This window comes from Nuphar pumila, chromosome 11 (genome assembly GCF_984573655.1).
Source record: "Nuphar pumila chromosome 11, dmNupPumi1.hap1.1, whole genome shotgun sequence".
NCBI lineage: Eukaryota > Viridiplantae > Streptophyta > Magnoliopsida > Nymphaeales > Nymphaeaceae > Nuphar > Nuphar pumila.
The window spans coordinates 63599617-63619757 of NC_143259.1; the positions used below are offsets into that span (position 1 = coordinate 63599617).

The 20141-nt window shown below is 37.4% G+C and overlaps 1 protein-coding gene and 1 long non-coding RNA gene across 2 annotated transcripts; one reads left to right on the plus strand and one right to left on the minus strand.

Annotated features, from left to right (window-relative positions):
- The first annotated feature begins 2023 nt into the window (after positions 1–2023).
- Positions 2024–7776, plus strand: LOC149822400 (uncharacterized). Its single transcript, XM_089981453.1, has 4 exons — positions 2024–2129; positions 6674–6757; positions 6843–6952; positions 7059–7776. Exons 1-4 carry the CDS (start codon positions 2081–2083, stop codon positions 7212–7214), a joined length of 399 nt encoding a protein of 132 aa, XP_089837579.1. The 5' UTR covers positions 2024–2080; the 3' UTR covers positions 7215–7776.
- A 3691-nt stretch (positions 7777–11467) lies between these two features.
- Positions 11468–19316, minus strand: LOC149822401 (uncharacterized). Its single transcript, XR_016426093.1, has 3 exons — positions 19173–19316; positions 12213–12320; positions 11468–12137 (listed from the first exon to the last, which is right to left on the minus strand). It is a non-coding gene; the product is annotated as an uncharacterized LOC149822401 (long non-coding RNA).
- Between the last annotated feature and the right edge of the window lie 825 nt (positions 19317–20141).

Here is a 20141-nt window from a genome sequence, read left to right on the forward strand (position 1 = left end):
ACCTTTTTACCCTTTACACAAACGAATGTCATAAAGATCACACAATATATTGTTTATCCCATCAACTAAGGCAAAACCTTCCTTAAATGTATATTCACACATATTGTTTTGTGGTTCTCAAGAAGCGAGCAAAAAAACATATTATTTATGTGATCTTTTCTGTTAATCACAAAATCGCAAATACCTGAGTAAAATCGCATATTTTATACCAAAGTCGTGGGATACCGTGTGAATCTTCTTTCTTTAATCGTCACTTAAATATATGTTTGCACCTACTTTTTTACGATCTTCATGAAGCATGCAAATATAACTTATGCGAACATCTGTTAATCATAAAATCATAATTGCTTTAATAAAATCACATATTTTATACCAAAGATGCAAGACACAATGTAAACCCCATTTCTTCCATCTTTTACCGTCACTTAAATGTATGTTTGCACCTATTTTTTGTAGTCTTCATGAAGCACGCAAATATAATTTATGTGAACCTCCTTATGATCTTAACTTCATAAATACCTTAGTAAAATCTCATACTTTATAAAATCACATATCTAATCATGTGGAGAGATACAAATATATTATTAACTACGCATATACCACAATAAAACCACATATCCAAATGTGTAAAGTGCTTTCATGTTTGGGATCTTTCTACTAGAATAAATGTGACTCTTCGCATGTATAAAAAGTGATTGTTCGCACTTTAGAGAACAATGTTTTGTAAATGTCTATAAATGTAATTATAATCAAATTTCTAAATCATTGTAATTAGGTGAATTGTATATTAGCTTTAAATTTGAATGTCAATGTCTACTGAATTATAACAGAAAATGTCTACTAAATTGTAAATGTATGTTGAATTATAACAGAAAATGCTTGTTGAATTGTAAAATGTCTACTAAATTATAACATAAAATAATAGATTTGCGATTTTAGAGAACTCTGCAAATAATTGTTGCAAACAATAACCAAAAGTTGTGATTTTTGAGAATTCAGTAACAAATAATATGCAATTTTATAAAACTCTGCAAATAACTATTGCAAACAATAACCAATATATGTGATTTTAACCTAAATATTTTTGTGGAACTCCGTATTTATATTTTGCGAACATAAAGAAATTTGGTACTTTCGCAACACAAAATAAGTGTTTTTCCTCATATGTGATTTTAGTACAAGATATGTGATTTTAACCAAAATGTTTTGCAACAAAAAATTGTGAGGATGCAAAACTCTGCATAATTAGTTATACAATCTTCTTATAAAATAAACGGAGGTGCGTTTAAGAGAGGTTTACATAAGTTATATTTGCACACTTTATGAAGACCACAAAGAAATAGGTGCGAACATACATTTAACTGACGATTAAAGAAAGGTGGTTTGCACTGTCTCTAGCAACATTTGTATAAAATATGTGATTTTACTAAGTTATTTGCGAAGTCACAATCATAAGGAGATGCGCAAAACTTGTTTTTGTGTACTTCATGAATACAACAAAAAAATAGGTGTGAACATAAATTTAAGTGATGGTTAAAGAAATGAGAAAGGAGGTTCACACAATGTCCTATGACTTTGGTATAAAATATGCAATTTTATAATTAACAAAAAAAACCATATAAATAATATAATTTTTTGTACGCTTCTTGAGAACCACAAAAAAATATCTGCGAATATACATTTAATTAATTTAATTAAGTGAAGCTTTGCCAACGCATGAACTTAGTGATGTTTGCTTGTGGGAAGGGTACAAAAGTCTTAAAAAGTTGTCTAACAGGCTTATTTCAAAAATTTCCAGACATTTGGAAAACACATCACTTTTGTCCTACGGTTATTTATAATGTTTGACCCACATTCAACGGTTATGTTGAATCTGAATTAGGATCCTGACTTATTACTGTAATTCGGACTCCAATCCATTCTACCATGATCTGGCCCGTATTCATGATAGCTGATGACCAACGGGGGATAAGGTTGGGTTCATTTCATATAAGGGCCGTTCCAATCGAAGCCTGGTCCCTGAGGGCGTCCCTCTCCTCATCTCCCTTTTCTCCTTTCCACATTTAATCGAAAGAGAAAAATGCTGCAGCTCGCGGCATCTGCTCAATCCATACCCTTCATCTTCAAAGGTACAAAAGGACTCTCTCTTTCTCTCTCTCTCTCGGGATGTCTGTTTCTGATCAGGATTCATATTCTATTTTATCTCTTTGATTTTGAATTTGTTGGTAACTACATATTCGTGTCTTTGATGATTTAGATCAAGAAACTTTAGACAATGCGAAGTCATGTTTCATTCCCTAATGAAAAAAAAATCATTGTGAGGAACTTTCATTGATGATTATGGTTAGTAATTTTGATGTCTAATGTGTATGACAGGAACTAGCGTTTTATGCAAGTGGGTATCAATAATCGTTTCCCACATTCCTCGGTTTTTGGTTTTGTTCCTTGTTGGTGCTTTTCTTGCCTTTTTCGTGCATGGTTTGTGGACCGGAGAAATGGCTATCATGAATACGACATAAAATGTTAACCTTTTTTTTATGGTGAATTGCTGTATTTCGTTCTTGGTTTACTGTAGAGTGAGCTTTAAATTGTATGAATATAATATACTGTAAGTGCCAGTTTGTTATTCTACAGTTAACCATTTGTTGTAAAGCGAATTATATTGCATATTTTATAAGAACATGAGAAAACTGTCATCCATTCCTTTTTATTCATTATGTTTCTAGGAAAGTAATTTATGTCGAGGCTTATATTCATGGTATTCTGCCTGATAAATGCCTTATTATTCTTTGTGATTTTACCATCGACCCGAAGAATATAGAGCATGGCACATTTTTAATGCCTAGAACATCCACGGCCCTGCCGTGTCCAATAAATTGTAGCATGGTGCTGATGGACTAAAACAGAGAGCTCCAACTCCATTAGAAAAGCAATGAGGAACATGTATGAACTGGAAGAAAAAAATGGTGATTGGATAGGGAACTTTATGATTTGAGCAAATTGGCATGATTAGATGTTCGGTAGTTTGGCCCATTGATGGATCAAAGCGATGGTGTAGTGTGAACCTGGGCCAGTTTGTCCTCCACGAGTAAATTGCTCAAAACAGTGTAAGGCAGTAACTTGGTTTACTTGAACAAGGACCTCTGGTGGTCATGTGAATTTCAGACTTGGTATTGAACAGATCCCAATGTACAATAAAGGTGGGATAAAGAGTTGAATACTCAGAGGTTTTTTATCTCCTATGCTGCCAAAGGATCATGAATTAGCCAATGAAAAATCCCTTCAAATTCTAGTTGCTTGACAGCACCAATTGGTGTCTTAGGGGTGTCTAAACTATTTCACTCTTATGAACTCTTTAGAGGGAAACATTGAGGGTCCATCATTCACTAATCATTATGGATGCATTTGTAACTTCCTTTGGAATCAAACTCCATTGGCTTTCTGTTTTAATTAACCAGTCTATGAGAAGCTAAAGTCTTGTTTGGTGTTGAAATGGACCAAACCAGAACATGGTTGTGCCTATAGTAGTTCATAGAGTCATTCCTTAGTCTGGTTTTCAGCGAAATTGCTCACATTTATGAAGACTATTTGATCTCCTATGCTTTTAAGTTCATTGGGGTTTCATACAAATTAAAAAGTGTGCAAAAAGTTTCATAGGGGTCTATTGGCTACTGAGTTCGGTAAGTTCCAACAACTTCAAGAAATGGTAAAAAGTGCAAAATGTAGTTTCATTCCCTTGAATTACCTAAATACTCCTAAAATAGCGGTTATATATATCAACATAAGAATAGTAAGGGTGAAAGGCAGAAATACTTCAAGCATCATAAGATAGATAAAATAAATAACCAAAGAGTGAAAGTTCGAGAAATATAATACCTGAAAACCTATATGGGAACTATGTATATAAGTAGACACTTTCACACAGACCCTCAATCTCAAAGGGAGATCAGCTAGGGCTCCATAAATGTATCAGCTATTTACAATGTTGCTAATGATATATGGTAGAGCAATAAGGTCACCCAAAAGCTTCTCTCTAATAATGTGTTTATCAATAACATGTTTCATGTGATCACTACATGTATTTTGTCTTGTAATGTATATGGCACTCTTAGTGGCATGAATGGAGTCATGATGACTCTAAGATTAGCAAGCAAATGCCACAACTAGATAGCTTCAATAACTAATATAAGCCGTATGTCTAGACTCAGTAGATAAGAAAAAAGTGACATCTTGCTTATTGCACCACATGAAACTAAGACCATCTCCTAGGAAACAAAACCCAGCTGTACATTTCAGATCTGGGAAAGTACTCATCTTCTTTCTTTTTTATTACTTTATACTCTTATGCATCATTTTATAGAATTCTTGCCAAAAACAAAAGTAAAGGAAGTTGCTCAGTGCTTCTAGAGATTGCATGCCACAAATTGATAAAAATAATTCAACGTTGAACAGATTTCATGCCATAAATCCTAAAACTACTGCCAGAAAATGGGCTTCAATTTACACAACTCAAGGGCTAAAACCACAAATTTCCAAGAGGCAACCTTGATCAGAGAGGTATCAAAACTGATTTTATGATAATTCTGTGGTTCTTTATATTTTTCAGATTAATGGTGTCTGCTGCTAATGTCAGCATATGACATCTTGAAGATTCTAAAGAGAAGAAAAGAAGTTGATCTAGACCATGTAACTCACTAGAATAATTAGCTTGAAAAATTGAAGCAAAACCCAACGATGTCTATTCACAACTCCGATACCTTGAAATTGTAGTGTAAGAGTGTTATCTCATCCCGCTGAATTGCTGAAGGCTCCTTTAAGATTGTGTGTAACATCAAGACAATAAAAGAAAGGATTGAGAAGACAAATTTACCTTGAACAATATAATATAGTTAAAGTAAAAATAAAGGAGTATAACACCCAAAATTTATATACAAACTATGTATGTAAGTAGATGCTTTCACATGATGAAGGCCAGAGTTACAAGAAGCTTCTTAGATAAGTGTGAAGCTCGCTTTCCGGAAACTCGCTTTGGAAGCATGATACTCCTCGCTTCCGAAACTTGATGAGAATCTCAATTCTCCCACACTTCTATGTTTTTCACACATCTATTCTTCTTATATGTTATCTCACTCTACTTTTCATGTTTTCTATGTGTCTTCTCTCATGCTTCTCACTCACTTCCATTTGCTTTTTCTAAATTGACAGTCATCATTTTTAGATTTTATTAAAAATTTAATTCTTACACTAAAAATCATGAAATTTAAGAATAATCACTTTTATTTTAGTTTTTATTTTCATTCCATTTTGATTCCTTTTCAATTCTTATATTGTTTTTTTATTCCTCACTTCTCGCTTCCATTACATTTTAAAATGCATCACTCTCGCTTCCGCTTCTCGTATCGTTTCCCGCTTCCACTTCCGCTTCCTAGTCTGGCAACCTTGATGAAGACTATCAAAGGATAAGAACCCTCAACTGAAGTATAACACCCAACAACTTATATACAAACTATTTATGTAAGCAGACGCTTTCATGTGATGAAGACTATCAAAGGATAAGAACCCTCAACTGATTGTGACTCCAATTCATGGAAAGTGCATGGATATTGTCTTTATGATTAGGCCCTGCTATCTTGGACTTCAACTTTTGTCTTGGGAAAAATTGAGGAAAGATCCCATTCCCATTATATAAATTTGTCATTCTGAAAAAAGGAAATGTTAATCTTGGTTGAAAATAGTTTGAGCTTCTAAATGACGATTTTGGAGCAAGATCCCATTGAAAATGATGTTTGATTGCACACAATCTCTAATTTGCATGTTTGAGCATGTATTTTTGCAACAACTCAATACCCTATTCTAGCAAAGTCTATGAAATAGAAAGGAAAGATCTAGAGAGAGAGAGAGAGAGAGAGAGAGAGAGAGAGAGAGAGAGAGAGAGAGAGAGAGAGAGATGGCAACATCTTATACATAACTCTCAACTTTGTTTTTTCATGTTTGCATTGGAAAGATGATTCACTCGTGACTCATAATGCTGGGACCTCTGGAAGTTCCAACGTAATGGAATCTATGTAACATATGATTGGGGATTGGCACGTGACTGCATGGACATACTTGATATGAAATGGGGAGTTTTGTATAACTAGGACTTAGCTATGCACAGATGAATATGCTCACACATGTATGCAGTATACACACACATGATAAAATAAAAACCAAAGATGAAAACTGCCACCTTAAAAGCACAAATGAATGAACAGAAACTCCAAAACACAACCACTAAATTGTGTAATATGGAATGCTAAATTAGTTCAAAGGAAGAAATATCCGTTGTGCTTTAAGAGTGACTTGGTAGGACATGATATTGACTGTTCTTGTCATGGCTTTGATTATGTCCATTCTGTGTAAAGTCTCTATGCCTATGAGTGGGATGCGATTGTGTCAACGTATTACACTGGCAAGTAAACACGTACCTGTGACGCAGGGCAGACTATATCTTGACATATAATGAGGCTTTGATTATTCGAGTAAGCTGTTCTGAGAATATTTCTAGCAAGTAATGCATCATGATGTTCCATGATGCTTTTGAAATTTCTATTGCTCATATGATATTTCAGATTCCTAGCTTCTATTCATACAGTAACTAGTATCTATAATGGTGGGACTTTTCTTCCTGCAGATGGTTTTGATCGTTCAGCTTTCATACGCGTCAAGGAGTCGATGTTGAACCCACTACATTATGGGTATCGTCATGCTCAGCCAAGTAATTTTGCTACCAAACCTCCTTGTTTCAGCATGATCTTGCTGAGAAAGAACTGATCATATTAACAATACTTTGAAGCCATCAGGAGATGGAAGTATGAGGGGCCAAACACCAAGAGGATTACCTGAAGCAGCAACGTCAATTTTGGTCACAGCACTTCTTACAAAGACTACGAAAACTTCTGAAGTCATTGATGTAACAATTCAACTTATCGTGCATAATCTTGAAAGATACTAGCTATTAACAATTTTAGTAGCACCATCACTGCTAAAACTCTTCTGATCTTACTATTGTTTGATAGAGTGCTTCAAAACCATGCGAAGCTTGTGGTGGTTCAGGTCGTTGTGCAGAATGTAATGGTGAAGGGTTCATACTAAAGAAACTGACAGAAGAAAATGCTGATAAAGCTAGATCAAATGCAAAGAATATGGCCACTCGATTTACAGCAGTGTATTGATAATAGTTGCTATTTCTTTCTTTTGGTATCAGTTATTTGCTGAAGTTTGTAATAATTTTTGTTCAGGCTTCCAAAGAAATGGAGCTACTGTTCCAAGTGCTCTTCTGCTCGATTTTGCATTGTGTGTGGTGGCCATGGGCAAGTAAACCAATGATCTTACTTAATAGCTTATTTTATTATTCAGGGCAATATCAGATTAATTTTGTTGGAGAGTGTAGATTCTGTGTATTAAAATCCTTTAATGCCAAGTGTGTGAGTTAGGTATGTGTTTTTCATGCATGACTTCTCAAACAATTGCTTTCTCACAAAATGAGAATATGTATTTTATAGTACCAATCTATGGCTTTCGACTGCTTGAAGGGGACAAACATCCTGTTAAAAGATAATTTGTAATTGGATCCGGATCCTATATGGATCCAGTACCAAAAAATCCAAACTGACTTTTTCCAAATTGGCTGTCAGCCATGTAAGTCGATTACTTTGTAGCCTTGAGTTCGGTTGACATTGCCAATCCGTAAAGTGGGCAAGACATGGGATTTAGAACTCACAGTTATCCTCTCCATTAGTATGCTATAATGAACATTTAAGTGTGGTGGTAAATGAGTGGTGTAAAACGTGTCACCACTAGTATAAATCGGTGTAATGTTTCCCATGCATTGAATCAGATAACAAAGTTCAAGCAATGAAATGAAGTGAAAAAAAAAAAAATCTCGTGTGTTCTAGAGTGCGAGAGGAGTGACTCCACGTGTGGGCTTTGTTATTTTCATTTGAGTTCATGTAAGTGCGTGTGAGTGCCTTAATTGGGTGAGTTTCCCTCGTCCTATCTCCTCTTTCTAGTGCCTCTAACCCTACACTTCCGCTGCACCAACAAAATTTGGTATCAAAGCCTTGCTTTGGAAGACCTATTTTCATCAAAAATATGACATCGAGCTCTAGCAACTCCAGTTTCAGCTTCTCTCAAAATCAAGTGCCCATGTTCAATGGTGAAAGTTATGATTTTTGGAGTCTCCAAATGAAGACCCTGCTCATATCATAGGATCTCCAGGAACTAGTCGAAGAAGGGTATGAAGGAGTTCAAAGAAAACAGGGAAAAATGTGAAAGCTCTTCAAATTGATGGTTCTCCGAATTCTGAATGCTTCAATATCTAAAGAACCATGTGATGTCTTGAAAAAACGAATTTTAAGTTTTCGAAAAAATTATTTCTATCAAACGCGAATCTCTTTGGAGAGAGTTCTATACATTGTTAATGAAAGACAATGAATTGATCGAAAAATTTTCTGAGTTGGAATCATCAATCAAATCAAGACTTATGGTGATAAAATTGAAGAAAGAAAAAATAGTTAATTTTTTTTTATAGAGCTTTTCATCAAAATATGATTATGTAGTTGTTGCTATTGAAGAAAGAATCCAAAGATTTAACATGTTTTTTCTCTCTTTGGTGGTTCACCGTTGTTTGGGGCTTTTCTTGGGCTTTGAGAGGAGTGTGAAAGAGCTAGTATATAGGTTTCTTCTTGGTGAAAGTGATGAATGTTTGGGCTGCACATATCGATCATCTTGGTGGGTTGAACAACAGGTGTAGTTCTCGTTTGTAGCCTTATTTGTTCTTTTGTATCGGCAACCGCTAATCCACGTAAAATTCTCGTCTTGTGGTTATTTGTTTGTTTATTGTTTTTATTATAATTGTTTGTATTCTCTAAGCGCATTAATATCAAATCTGACCTAGTGTGATTATCAACACAGGCCTCAAAATCGCAACAAAAACTCCAATATACAAAACAAACATCAGTCCAGTTGTGAATATCTGATGCTTGCATCCTGGTTAGCCTAATCTATCAAAACATAGATAAGTTATTTATTTGCCACTTTTGTGCTTTAGTATGTTAAAGACTTCATGCATGTGTTACTTTTGTTATATGAGCAACTGCAGGATAATTAACCACTCCGTTAATGCGGCTATACCAGAGTTATGTGAGGATCTTATCCGTGGAATCGGTGAACTGTATGACTTGATTATCTTATTGCTGTTTACTGTTACCGGATATGCATAAACAATGACCAGTATGGCTTAAAGTTGCTCTTTCAGTTCTTCATACCCTTAGCATCACTACCTTTTGTAATTATGTTAAATTATCTTAAACCCTTACTGCTAGAGAAGAGAGAGGACTAGCCTGTCATGTATGACTTGTGTGAGTTGTTTGTGGCACCCTGACTCCAACTATAAGGTTTGGTGCAGTGGAAGGGGCCTTGGCCACTAATCGGGTGGTCAGGGTTCCATTCCCATGAGCCTCAGCCCCTTGCATTAATGGGGGCATGGGATAAGCCCCTTTTCAACCGAAGCCTGGCTGCTCCCTGGGGACAAGGAGTGTGCCATGGGTTTACACCGTAGGAACAAAGAACACTCTTGGCAGACAGCCAGCGCAATTAGGTGAGGGTGGTTTCCCTGACCTTGGAAAAAACTACAACACTCTTGGTGATTTCATAGAAGCTCTCCTATCTTCTGGAAGGGCAAGATTGTCATTATAATAATGTTTTCTGGTCCCTGTCAAAACAGGGAGTAAAGCCCACAGAAGACTGATGTTTGAATAAGATAGGGTTGGTTTACCGGAGGAAATACAACCAACATGCCCCTTCTGTCAGTATACATATTGTACAAAACTTTAACAGAAAATGTAGTTATGGTGCTGTTTTCCCTACATCGTTTTCGTTGTACGCATTCATTATCAAAACTTTTACTTGTTATGACCAACGGGGTGCTCCGCTTATCTGGCAGGAGCAATTAGTGCACGTCGCCTTGTGTTGATACGTTGTAAGTTCGAATCCCTGTGGTATAGTTGTATTAATTGGTAGGGGTCTGCCTAACCCCAGCTTTCTCTGTTGAAAATAAAAAAAAACTTGCTATGTGTTTCACTCCCGTTTCTAAGCCCAATATGCTTCACTTGCACCCTAGGAGAAATGAACCTGAATTTTGGGTCTGGGTCTGATCTTGTACAATTCCCAAGAGCTAACACATTATGGATGGTTCTGATTAGGGTATCCATCAATGGCAAAATCTACCCACCTGCGAAAAAGTAATCCACAATTGTTTTTTATATTTGACGATGGGAAACACTAGTTCAAGTAGTGGGGCCTGCAAGAGAATGTCAACCCTGCCATATGGTTCACCTCCAAGCAGTTAAAAACCCTCGCACACCTGCTGTTAGGGCCTTGCAGCAAGGGACACACACCCTGCGTATCGAACTCCTGACGTCCTTCAGCTTGAATGCTTTAAGCTGTCCCACATAGCTAAGTGTGTTGAGGCCTTATGGGCCCGTCCACTATTTCATTTGAAACTTTGGCATAAAAAAGCAAGATCCACTAACCATTTTGATTGTTTGTCTGCTCGCTTACCCTAGCCGTTTCCTAAAGCGCAGAGTCTAAAAATGTCATCATCAATTGGTTTGAGATATGGAAGAGCTGGACAAGAACAAAAACTAGTAGAACTTTCAAGGACAAAAGGTTTCATGGAAGATAGATCCACAGCATGGCTATTGGGCACCTCATCTTTGCCAACCTTTTCTGTGAAAACAACAGGAGAAAATGGCATTGCGCCCATGGCGTGGCTAGAAATGATCTATTGGTGCAACACTTGCAGATACCACCATCATCAAATGCTTAGATGGCCTCAAAATTCTGGGAGTCGTCAAGAGCCATCCACTTAGATGCAACTACAAGACTGAACCTCCTGCCATCCACTTTTTACATTATTAAAACAGGAACTGCCTCTCTCTCTCTCTCTCTCTCTCTACACGTCTACATTTAATGCCCCTGTGAACCTACATTTACTGTAGGAGCTATAGAATTTCACCGAGGCCCAAACCTAAATAGGCCTGGGGCTGATAAAGACTTGCAATACTGAATTGAACAAACTATACAAGAAATGACAAAATCAAATCTTATACCTACTTGTCTTGAATATTAAAATAAGAAAACTACATCATTCAGGCAAATTGAACAAGATACTCTTAATGAAGTCCTAACAACTTTTTCCTTGATCCTAACTAACATAAAACAGACTTGAAAGACTTCAAGAGCAGCTTGAGACAGGACAAAAAGACAAAAATCCTTTGATGTAAGGATCGACACTTCATAATGTTGACTAACAGAGTCAAATGCATCAATGGCATAAATATCAAATGCACGAGATAAAGCAAAAATGATATACAACATATCTACAGTAAGAACCAGCTCCAACCAGAATAATGATAAGCAACAATTGACCATCAAAGCGACTAGATCTTTCTCATTCATAAGATGGTTCAATCACCAAAAAATAACACGCATTGAGCAATAGATTTCAAATGGCCCTATGAAACCTGTCCATGTACAGGAACATAGAACAAAAAGGGTAACATAACTCTAAAAACACAAAAGAACAGGAGGGCAGTGCCTCCTTCCAATATGTATGATAATTCATTTGCATCAGCAGCTACCGAATTATGCACTTGAAATTGTATCCAGCAGCTAATGGAGTATTCTCTCTATCCCGAAGGGGGGAAGACGAACACAACATGAATCAAATGCGCCTCAATAAATCAAGTAAAACTAGACTGACGCAGTAACCTCCTTCAAGATCCCCTTCTTTGGATTGGCTTATATAGCACAACTGTCACGAATTTTGCAAGGAATCGGTGGGTCAGCCCAAGGGCCACTGCAGGCTGCGGGCTATCCCTGTTCTCGATATACAAATGGTTAAGAATTACATTTTGGGGTGCTGGCATGCTTCCAGAGGCATCCTTGCTAGCAGGAAAGCTCAATAAGGTGTGTTGTAAGTGTGAAGGAACCAGGGGAGGATCTCTTGCTTCGTCCTCATGCCCTGGGAAGACATTACTGTAACTTGATTCGGGTGACTTTGGAGCTTCGAAACCAACAACGCTGATTTCATCCTGCACATGATGCCATTCAATGAAACAAAAACAACAGCAAATAATTTTTAATTATAGAAAACAACGTTTCCTTACATATTCTTTAGCATATAGATTGCCCATGATGTTGCAGTAGGCAGACTAAATGTCATCAAATTTTGACAACTTTACCAACCATTAATTCCCAGAATTCAAGAGAAACACCTGAAAAAATAAATCACTTTCATATGTTATCCAAAGTTCCAAGACATTTCCTTTTAGGCACTCTAAAAACTTTCACAGCAATTCAAAATGGAGACCAGTTTAATTAACCAACACTTCAAGTATACCAAGATCAAGATAAGCAGAACGATCAATAAATAGGAGATGAAAAATCAAATGACAAACTAATAGTGAAATACCAAATGCATATCCATAGATGATGCCCATCAACTAATTAGATGATTGACAGAGAAACTAATTCAGTACATACATACATCCAGTTAGCCAGGTCTAATGTTTAGGAACAGAAGTTCAAAGCACTGATATGATCTGGACATCACAACATGACTGATGATCTATTCACATGGATGTAGCTTTAGTGCTCAAATATGCTACTCCAACAAACCACGTGAATCTAGGCATATCTTCTCTGTCCCTGCTCATGGTCCAGGAGCTGGAATCTGTATTGAGGTAGTTGACAAGGCAAATTCTTGGTCAAGCACAAGTAACCCCAATAAAGATACACCACACAATCCAATGACATGTCAACCACACAGTGGAGGACCCTAAAACATCATCCTATTGCCTGACACAAATAAGCATCCCACAGAAGTCTTAAAAATATGTCTTGAATTAGGTGCAGATAAAAACATAAAACAGGAATAATCTGCAAACAATGGCTATGTACAAAGACATCAAATGCCCTTCTGAATTTATCAATCACAACCAAATGATAACCCACTGATGCAGTGGTAACTGGTAAGAAATTAAACTCTCATTTTTTGCTCCCCTTAAGTTTGCAATGATACTGATTCAAATCAGCATAAAACATGGAGTGAAGACAGACATTTGAATATGGAAAAAAGTAACGGCAAATTTTGGAAAGGGAAATTTTCCTGAGTTGTCGACAAAAATATACCATATTTTTTGGTGATTCATTTCCATGCCTTTGTTTTTCCACATTTTAAATACGTGGAATTCTCTTCCATCATGAGCTCAACCACGATTACTTGTCATTAATTTTAGCTCCAACAGTGCACATCACACCAAAGATTACTCTGAATAAGCACTAGGAGGTTGTTAAATGGAAGAAGATAAAGCCAACAAGATGGTAAGGGTGTAAAATAGGCAAGGATAAATTGGGCACTCGCCCAGATTATTATCCATATTTGCAAGCCCTAATGTTCAAAGCTTTATAAATATTGAAAGCTTTGCCAATTATACCATACTATCAAGTTTCATGGGCCTCCACCATTCGATTTCTATAATCAAAATGATGAAACCAAATATTCACCTGAAGCTGTTTACAAAGTAATCTCTCTCTCTCTCTTTATATATATATATATATATATATATATATAGAGAGAGAGAGAGAGAGAGAGAGAGAGAGAGAGAGAGAGAGATGGATTTACCATACCATAAGAAAATAGAATGGGCATGGTGGGTGTTGGGTTTGAAACAATTATGCACGTTTGAGTCGTCTCACTGCTGTTTGTCAGAGCACCTAAAGATAGATAGTTCATTTGAGATGCCTCTCTCTCTCTAAGATCTCATTTTGTTGATTTCTTTTCTATTTTTCCATCAACATATTCTTTACTTTTGGATTTAATAGAAAAGAAATGTTTTGTGTTTTTAAGTCTAATTTGAGTTCTATCTAGGTGAGGACATTAGGGTTTTCTTTTGGTGGGAAGGGAGGATTTAATTTCTTTTGGATTGTTAGTAAATAAGTACATAAAAAAGTGGGGGGCAAAAGAAGAATGTTGATCGATGGCGGTGGTGATTTGATTTTGGGAGGTGAGGATGATGAATGTTGATCCATAGCTTAAAAACTCGCAAGGTCAACCCGGTGACTCAGTTGACTCGGTCCGGATCGCCCAGTCACTAGGTCAAAAAAATGGTTAAACTCATTTTTTACAAAACTCAGTCAAGTCAACCGAGTCATGGGCGAGCCATGCATATATATACATATAAAATATATTTTATATATAATTACATATATTATATGAAATATAATATAAATATTATGTATATTATATATAAAATATAAAGTTAACATGACCCAGCCGAGTCACCGAGTTTACCTGGCCGAGTCACGAATCACTCAAGGACGAGCCGAGTGGAGAGTCACTAGGTTTTAAAACCATGTGTTGATCAGTGATGGTGGTGGTGTGCGGTTTTAGGAGGTGAGGATGGTGAATGTTGATCAACAGTGGTGGTGGTGGTGTGGTTTTGGGAGGTGAGGATGGAGAGGTCTTTATGATCACTTAGTTCTTCATTCCACATGTAAACAACAGTAGAAGGATACAGTGGGGATGCCCACATTTGCTTGACGTTCAGGTGCTTCAGTGAACATCCCAAGCAACAGGCAGAAAAATGACTTAGGCCCTGGTGATCGATTGACAACAAAAGGAGAGTTTTTTTGTAAACAAATGGCTATATTTTCTCGACCTTCAAGTGCTTCAGTGAACATTTCCATCAACAAGCGGGAAGACAACTCAAGCTTTGGTGATCGATCGACAACAAGGAGAGACCTTTTTTGACCAAAATCCTTTGTAAACAAATAATTAATAGTAGAAAAGAGAGTTGCGGGCAAGAAGGTAATTCTACCAATCCTAATCATGGGTAAACTCACCTGGTTAATAGAAGCTAGTGTTTGAGAATTATTTTGTTAACTAGGCAGGTGTTTGTAAAATCGAAAGTTAGGCGTGTTTTTGTAAATTTTTCTTTATTCTTTAACTTTTCTTTGTATTTAGATATTTGTACACAAGAAGGAATATGTGTGTGTGTGTGTATATATATATATATAGCGAGAGAGAGGAAAGCTTTATTAATCAGAAACTTAATATAGCAAGACGACAAGAATTATAAATTTCATGGGTTATCGTTAGGAGCTGGTTTCTATTCTAGGAGTACTGATCCAATCAATATTGAGGCCTTTTCAAACACTCTAGCACAAGAATAACATGTCTTGCAATGTCATATGGGTACGGGTACATAGGGTATGACACGGCAATTTCAAAAAATGAGGGTACGGGGACACGGCTGTATATGTGTGTGTGTGTGTATTGAGAAAGAGAATTTGGGTCTGGATTGTAATAAGGACCATATCAAAATTTTTAAAAAAAAAGTCTATAAGGGAGGTAACTGTAATTTTTTATAAAAAAAGGGGTAGGGAAAGGTCCATATCAGAAATTAAAGAAAACGTTTGTAAGGGAGGGGTGACTGTAATTTTTAAAAATAAGGGGGAGGGAGAATGCAATTCTCTTTTTAATAAAAACCTAGGGCACAAAATCTCTCTCTCTCTCTCTCTCTCTCTCTCTCTCTCTCTCTCTCTCTCTCTCTTTCTCTTCCTCTTTCGTCTTCTTCTTCCTTCTCCTCCACTTCCTCTTCCTTCTTCTCCTCCTCTTTCTCTTTCTCTTTCATCTCCTATTTTGTTTTTTTCTTCCTTCTCCTTTTTCTTTTTCTTCCTCCTCCTCATCTTCCTCCTCCTTTTTCTTCCTCCCTGCCTTTCACCAAGGTCAAACAAAAAAGAAAATTGGGTTCAGTCAAGGTTGGACCCAACCTGATCCGGACCACCACGTACCCATGCTGCGTCCGATACTAGTGCCCATGTTGGGCTGTGTCGACACGGGTATGACTGCCTGGTTGCCGTGTCTATGTGACATAGATTTCTTGTTTTATTCTGCGATGGACAATTGAAATATCTACAAATTGGTTCTTCAATATGTGTGCATTCCTTTCCAACCAAAACCCCCACTAAGCACAGATGAACCACCATCTCCAAACTCATCTCCATCCTTTCAGGTTTTCTTAAAGCGTCGGTCCACTGAGAAGATCTTTAAAACATGATTCTCGCTGACAATACAAAAAACATGATTCTCGTTGAAGCCAATTTAAAGAGTTTGGAAGACATTGCAATACCATAAAAGATGAGTTGTGGATTCCTCTTTGCATCCATACATCACAGAATGCTTGGCAATGTGCAGCTTATGTCCTACTCTTTTGTTAACATCTAAGGTACATTCCCAGCCACAAATAACCATGTCAAAATCCATGCTCTTGATGATGGGACCCAAATCCATAGCACTTTTTAGGAAAAATCTTCATACCTGGTTGGAGACTCGCACTATAGAAGGAGGCAACTGAGAATGTCCCATCATTAGACAGATTCCCAAAAATAGAGTCCAGATCCCCTTTCAATGTCCAGGACAATAAAATGTCCATAAGCCCTACCCCAATCTCGAAATCTTCTAAGGTTTATCGTGAACTAGATTTACCAGCCCTCAATGGGTGACCAGCATGTGTTCTGGGTATCAAACAATACAAAAAAGTGCTTGAAAAGTTGTCACTTGATGGCATCTCAATATCTACGATCCAGTGATCTTTCCAAAGAGATATTTCAATCCTACTGCTAACTTTATTACTGATATTTTCCTTGAATTCTAAAAGGCCAATTCTAACCCACTACACACTTGATGTTCTCTTTCAACTCTTGTTTGGGGTCCAGGTCCAAGGTTTACATATAAGCCCATGCTATGATTTGAGAAGGCTATTCATCCATCAGGGACCGATTTAGCAACCCCAACTTTTTTATGCCAAGACCGCCTCTCTCCAATGGCAATGAGAGTTTCTTACAGGCTAGCCTTCTATGTCAGCTCTGACTACCCGGAAGAAAATTATGCAGAATTTTGCTAATTCTCTTCTCTATCTACTTAGGCATCCAAAAAGTTGACAGTAGGAATGAAGGGAGGCAAGAAAGCACATGTTTAATAAGGGTTTCCCTACCTGCTAGAAACAGGTCACCCGCAGTCCATGATTGAACTCTTTGTAGAACCTTGTCAGTTATCTCTGATATCCCATAGTGTGCCCATAAAAAGCAGCATATCTACATGTTTGATGAGAAGATCCTCCATTTTGCATCCAAAAATGCATTATGCCTTGTCCCAATTCTTGTTGAGCATTAACTAATAACGGACTGCATTTTTCTTCATTGATTGTCAATCCCAAATGAGCAAACATTTAAGCACCAACCAGGTTTTGCTCATTTGTTCGTTGAAGGGATGCCAAAAAATGATTGTCATCTCAGAACTGTAGGTGAGTGTGAAGGGACTCCTGGCAGCTGGACTCCAATGAGAAATGTTGAGTCAAGTACCACCTTCATTAAAGATGTCAGAGCTTCACAAATGAGATTTAAATCAATGGGGATAGTCGATACCCCTTCTAATATGGAAGTATTCCCCTTTGCTCTCACCAACTTCAAACAAGAACTGCGCTAAAGTGATCAATTCCTTTGTTTATGCAATCTAGCAATGACCAAAGCTTATCAATGCCATGTTAAAAAAGAAAGCTCCAGCTCATGGTTGGTAAACTCGCCAATTTGAACTGGTCGATTCTGTTCGAGTGAAGACCCAACCGAGTTACAGTTCATGTTCTACTCATTTTGAACCCAAACTCGGTAGAAACTTGGTCTGAACTGGTCCACTTGAATGGGGCTTGGACTGAACCGGTTCAGTCGGGGCTGATTTAGGTCTCCTTTTATCGTTTGTTATTTTGGAAGTTTGTTATTTGTTTCGGAAAGGAAAGTACCTAACCCCACCAAATGAGACGCTTGTTGTTTCTAGCTCATGCAAATCTTTATTTCTAAAAATGAAAAGGCTATTTAAATCTTTATTTCCAAGAACCAAAAGGCCACTTAAAAAGACAAATGGGATACCCAATGCAAACAAGTCATTGGTTGGATCCCAGCCCATGCATTTTGAAAATTTATCTTATCCATATCCTTATTTCCAAAGGCAACGTTTTGCCTTCTCCATTTGGCCTTTTTCATAGGGTCCTTCTAGGCCTACTCTTTATGTAGTCTTTGAGGGGGAAGGAAGCCATTAAAGCCTGTAAAGTTTGTTCATGTTTGTAAATAAACAATAAAAGTGCATGCTAATTATATTTCTTTTTATGTTTCTTACTTTTTGAATAGTTTTAATGTATTTTTATTTTTTAAGAATTTTTATTTTTAAAATATATAAAATTCTTTAATAATCAGAGTCCTCCGAGTTGACTAGCTTTGGACCCGAAGAGCGGACAAACCATTCTCCAGCTCACTTTGTCAAATGCCTTGTTGAGATCAACCTTCAATACAGAGGCTGGCTGCTTGTTCGAATTTTGGAAACAACAAGACTTCGTCCTAATTTTGAGGAGAAATAAAAGAAGTAGAAAATATGGTTTTCCTTTTACTATGGGGAATAAGAAAAATTTATGTCATTAATCTTAATTATTCCTCATAATACTACCATTTGATTGGTTATTGAAGTCTAAATCAAATTTGTTTTCGTAATTAACGTCTTCTTGTGAGAAATTATCATTGCCTCCGCTCCCTTCAGGAACAGAGTTTCCCCCTCATGCTTTCCTATCAAAGCTCTCTGCAGGACTAGAAGAAAAAAGCAAAAAAAGAAGGGTGCGGGGGAGGCCTCGCGACTAATTTTCAAGCATGCGCGCTTCAAAAATTAGCTTTGTTAAACTACTAAAACACACATAATCATGAATATCTGCACTTCATTACACGAACACAGAGAGCAATAAATTGACATACACTATCTTTATATACATACCCACACATATAGAGTGACATGCGCTCGTACATACATCCACTGTGACAAAATGACACAACAATTTGATATTTTACGGAGAGAAATTTTAATTTTATTGAACTAACCAAAAGGAAATAAATGAAGAGAAATAGATGAATAAGAAGGGGAAGAAGACAAATAAACACACACACCCCGTAAAAAACACATGAGCAGTCAAACCGGGAAAGAAGAAGAAAGAAAGAAAGAAAATTAATAAGAGAAGAAGAATACATACCGGTGGTTCTCTGGAAGATGGCTTGCCGGAGGTGTATCTCCGGTAGGTGGGACGCCGGAGGTGTCTCGCCGGAAGTTGGGTCGCCCGCCGGTGGTGGAACTCCGGCAAGTTAGGGGTGAAAAGGCAAAAGGGGAGGAGGAGCCGTGCCCTAACCCCAATCGGGCCTCCCCTCCCCTCCTTTATACTACGTCTTAAAAAAGGAAAAACTGCTTCTTTGCCACCTCATTTGACCAAACCAATGTGCTTTGACCTTGAGGGACACCTCGTAGCGAACCACGAACAAGGTCAACCCGTTTAATTGGGTTTGGTAAAAATCTGCATTGATTATTTAAGCTGATCAGATTCAATGTTACCGTATAGATTCTGAACGGATTCGGGTTCAGATTTGGCATACATGTTTAATCCCATCATTTTTTTTTTAAGCCAAACTGGGGTTAGGCATACCCCCACCAGTTATTATTCAACGTACCACCCGGTGGACAACGGGCCGAGCAGCTCGATGGGCCAAGCTGACCCAGCCTGCTATGGGTCAGGTTTGGATCAAGGTTTTAGGCTCAGGCCCGTCAGGTACCAGGCCGAAACCCGACCCGTTATATACATGGGCCGAGTCTCGGCCGGCCCAATGGGCCTCACTTATTTATTAACTATTTAATAATATAAAAATTTTAAAAATTAACTATTACTATTTACCTAATTAGTTATATTCATTTTATGAAAACTAGAAAGATAATTAATTGAGTGCATGGGAAGTTGAAAACTTGTTAATTATTATTATTTACAACGGGATTTAGGTCGGGTTGGGCTAGAATCGGCCCGCTTCACATTGGCCCATTGGGTCAATGGGTCAGGTCATGGGATGCTCTTGAAACCCGAGTTTGTTAAGAACCATGTCAAAACCCAGCTTGTTTACACCACACTTAAAGCCCGACAGGCCGAGCTCTAAATGAGCACAGGCTGGCCCGATGCCCA

Coding starts and splice junctions, on each gene's coding strand:
- LOC149822400 (XM_089981453.1), top strand. CDS start 2,081: ATGCTGCAGCTCGCGGCATCTGCTCAATCCATACCCTTCATCTTCAAA. Junction 2,130..6,673: donor CATACCCTTCATCTTCAAAG/GTACAAAAGGAC, acceptor TTCTTCCTGCAG/ATGGTTTTGATCGTTCAGCT. Junction 6,758..6,842: donor GTATCGTCATGCTCAGCCAA/GTAATTTTGCTA, acceptor TGAAGCCATCAG/GAGATGGAAGTATGAGGGGC.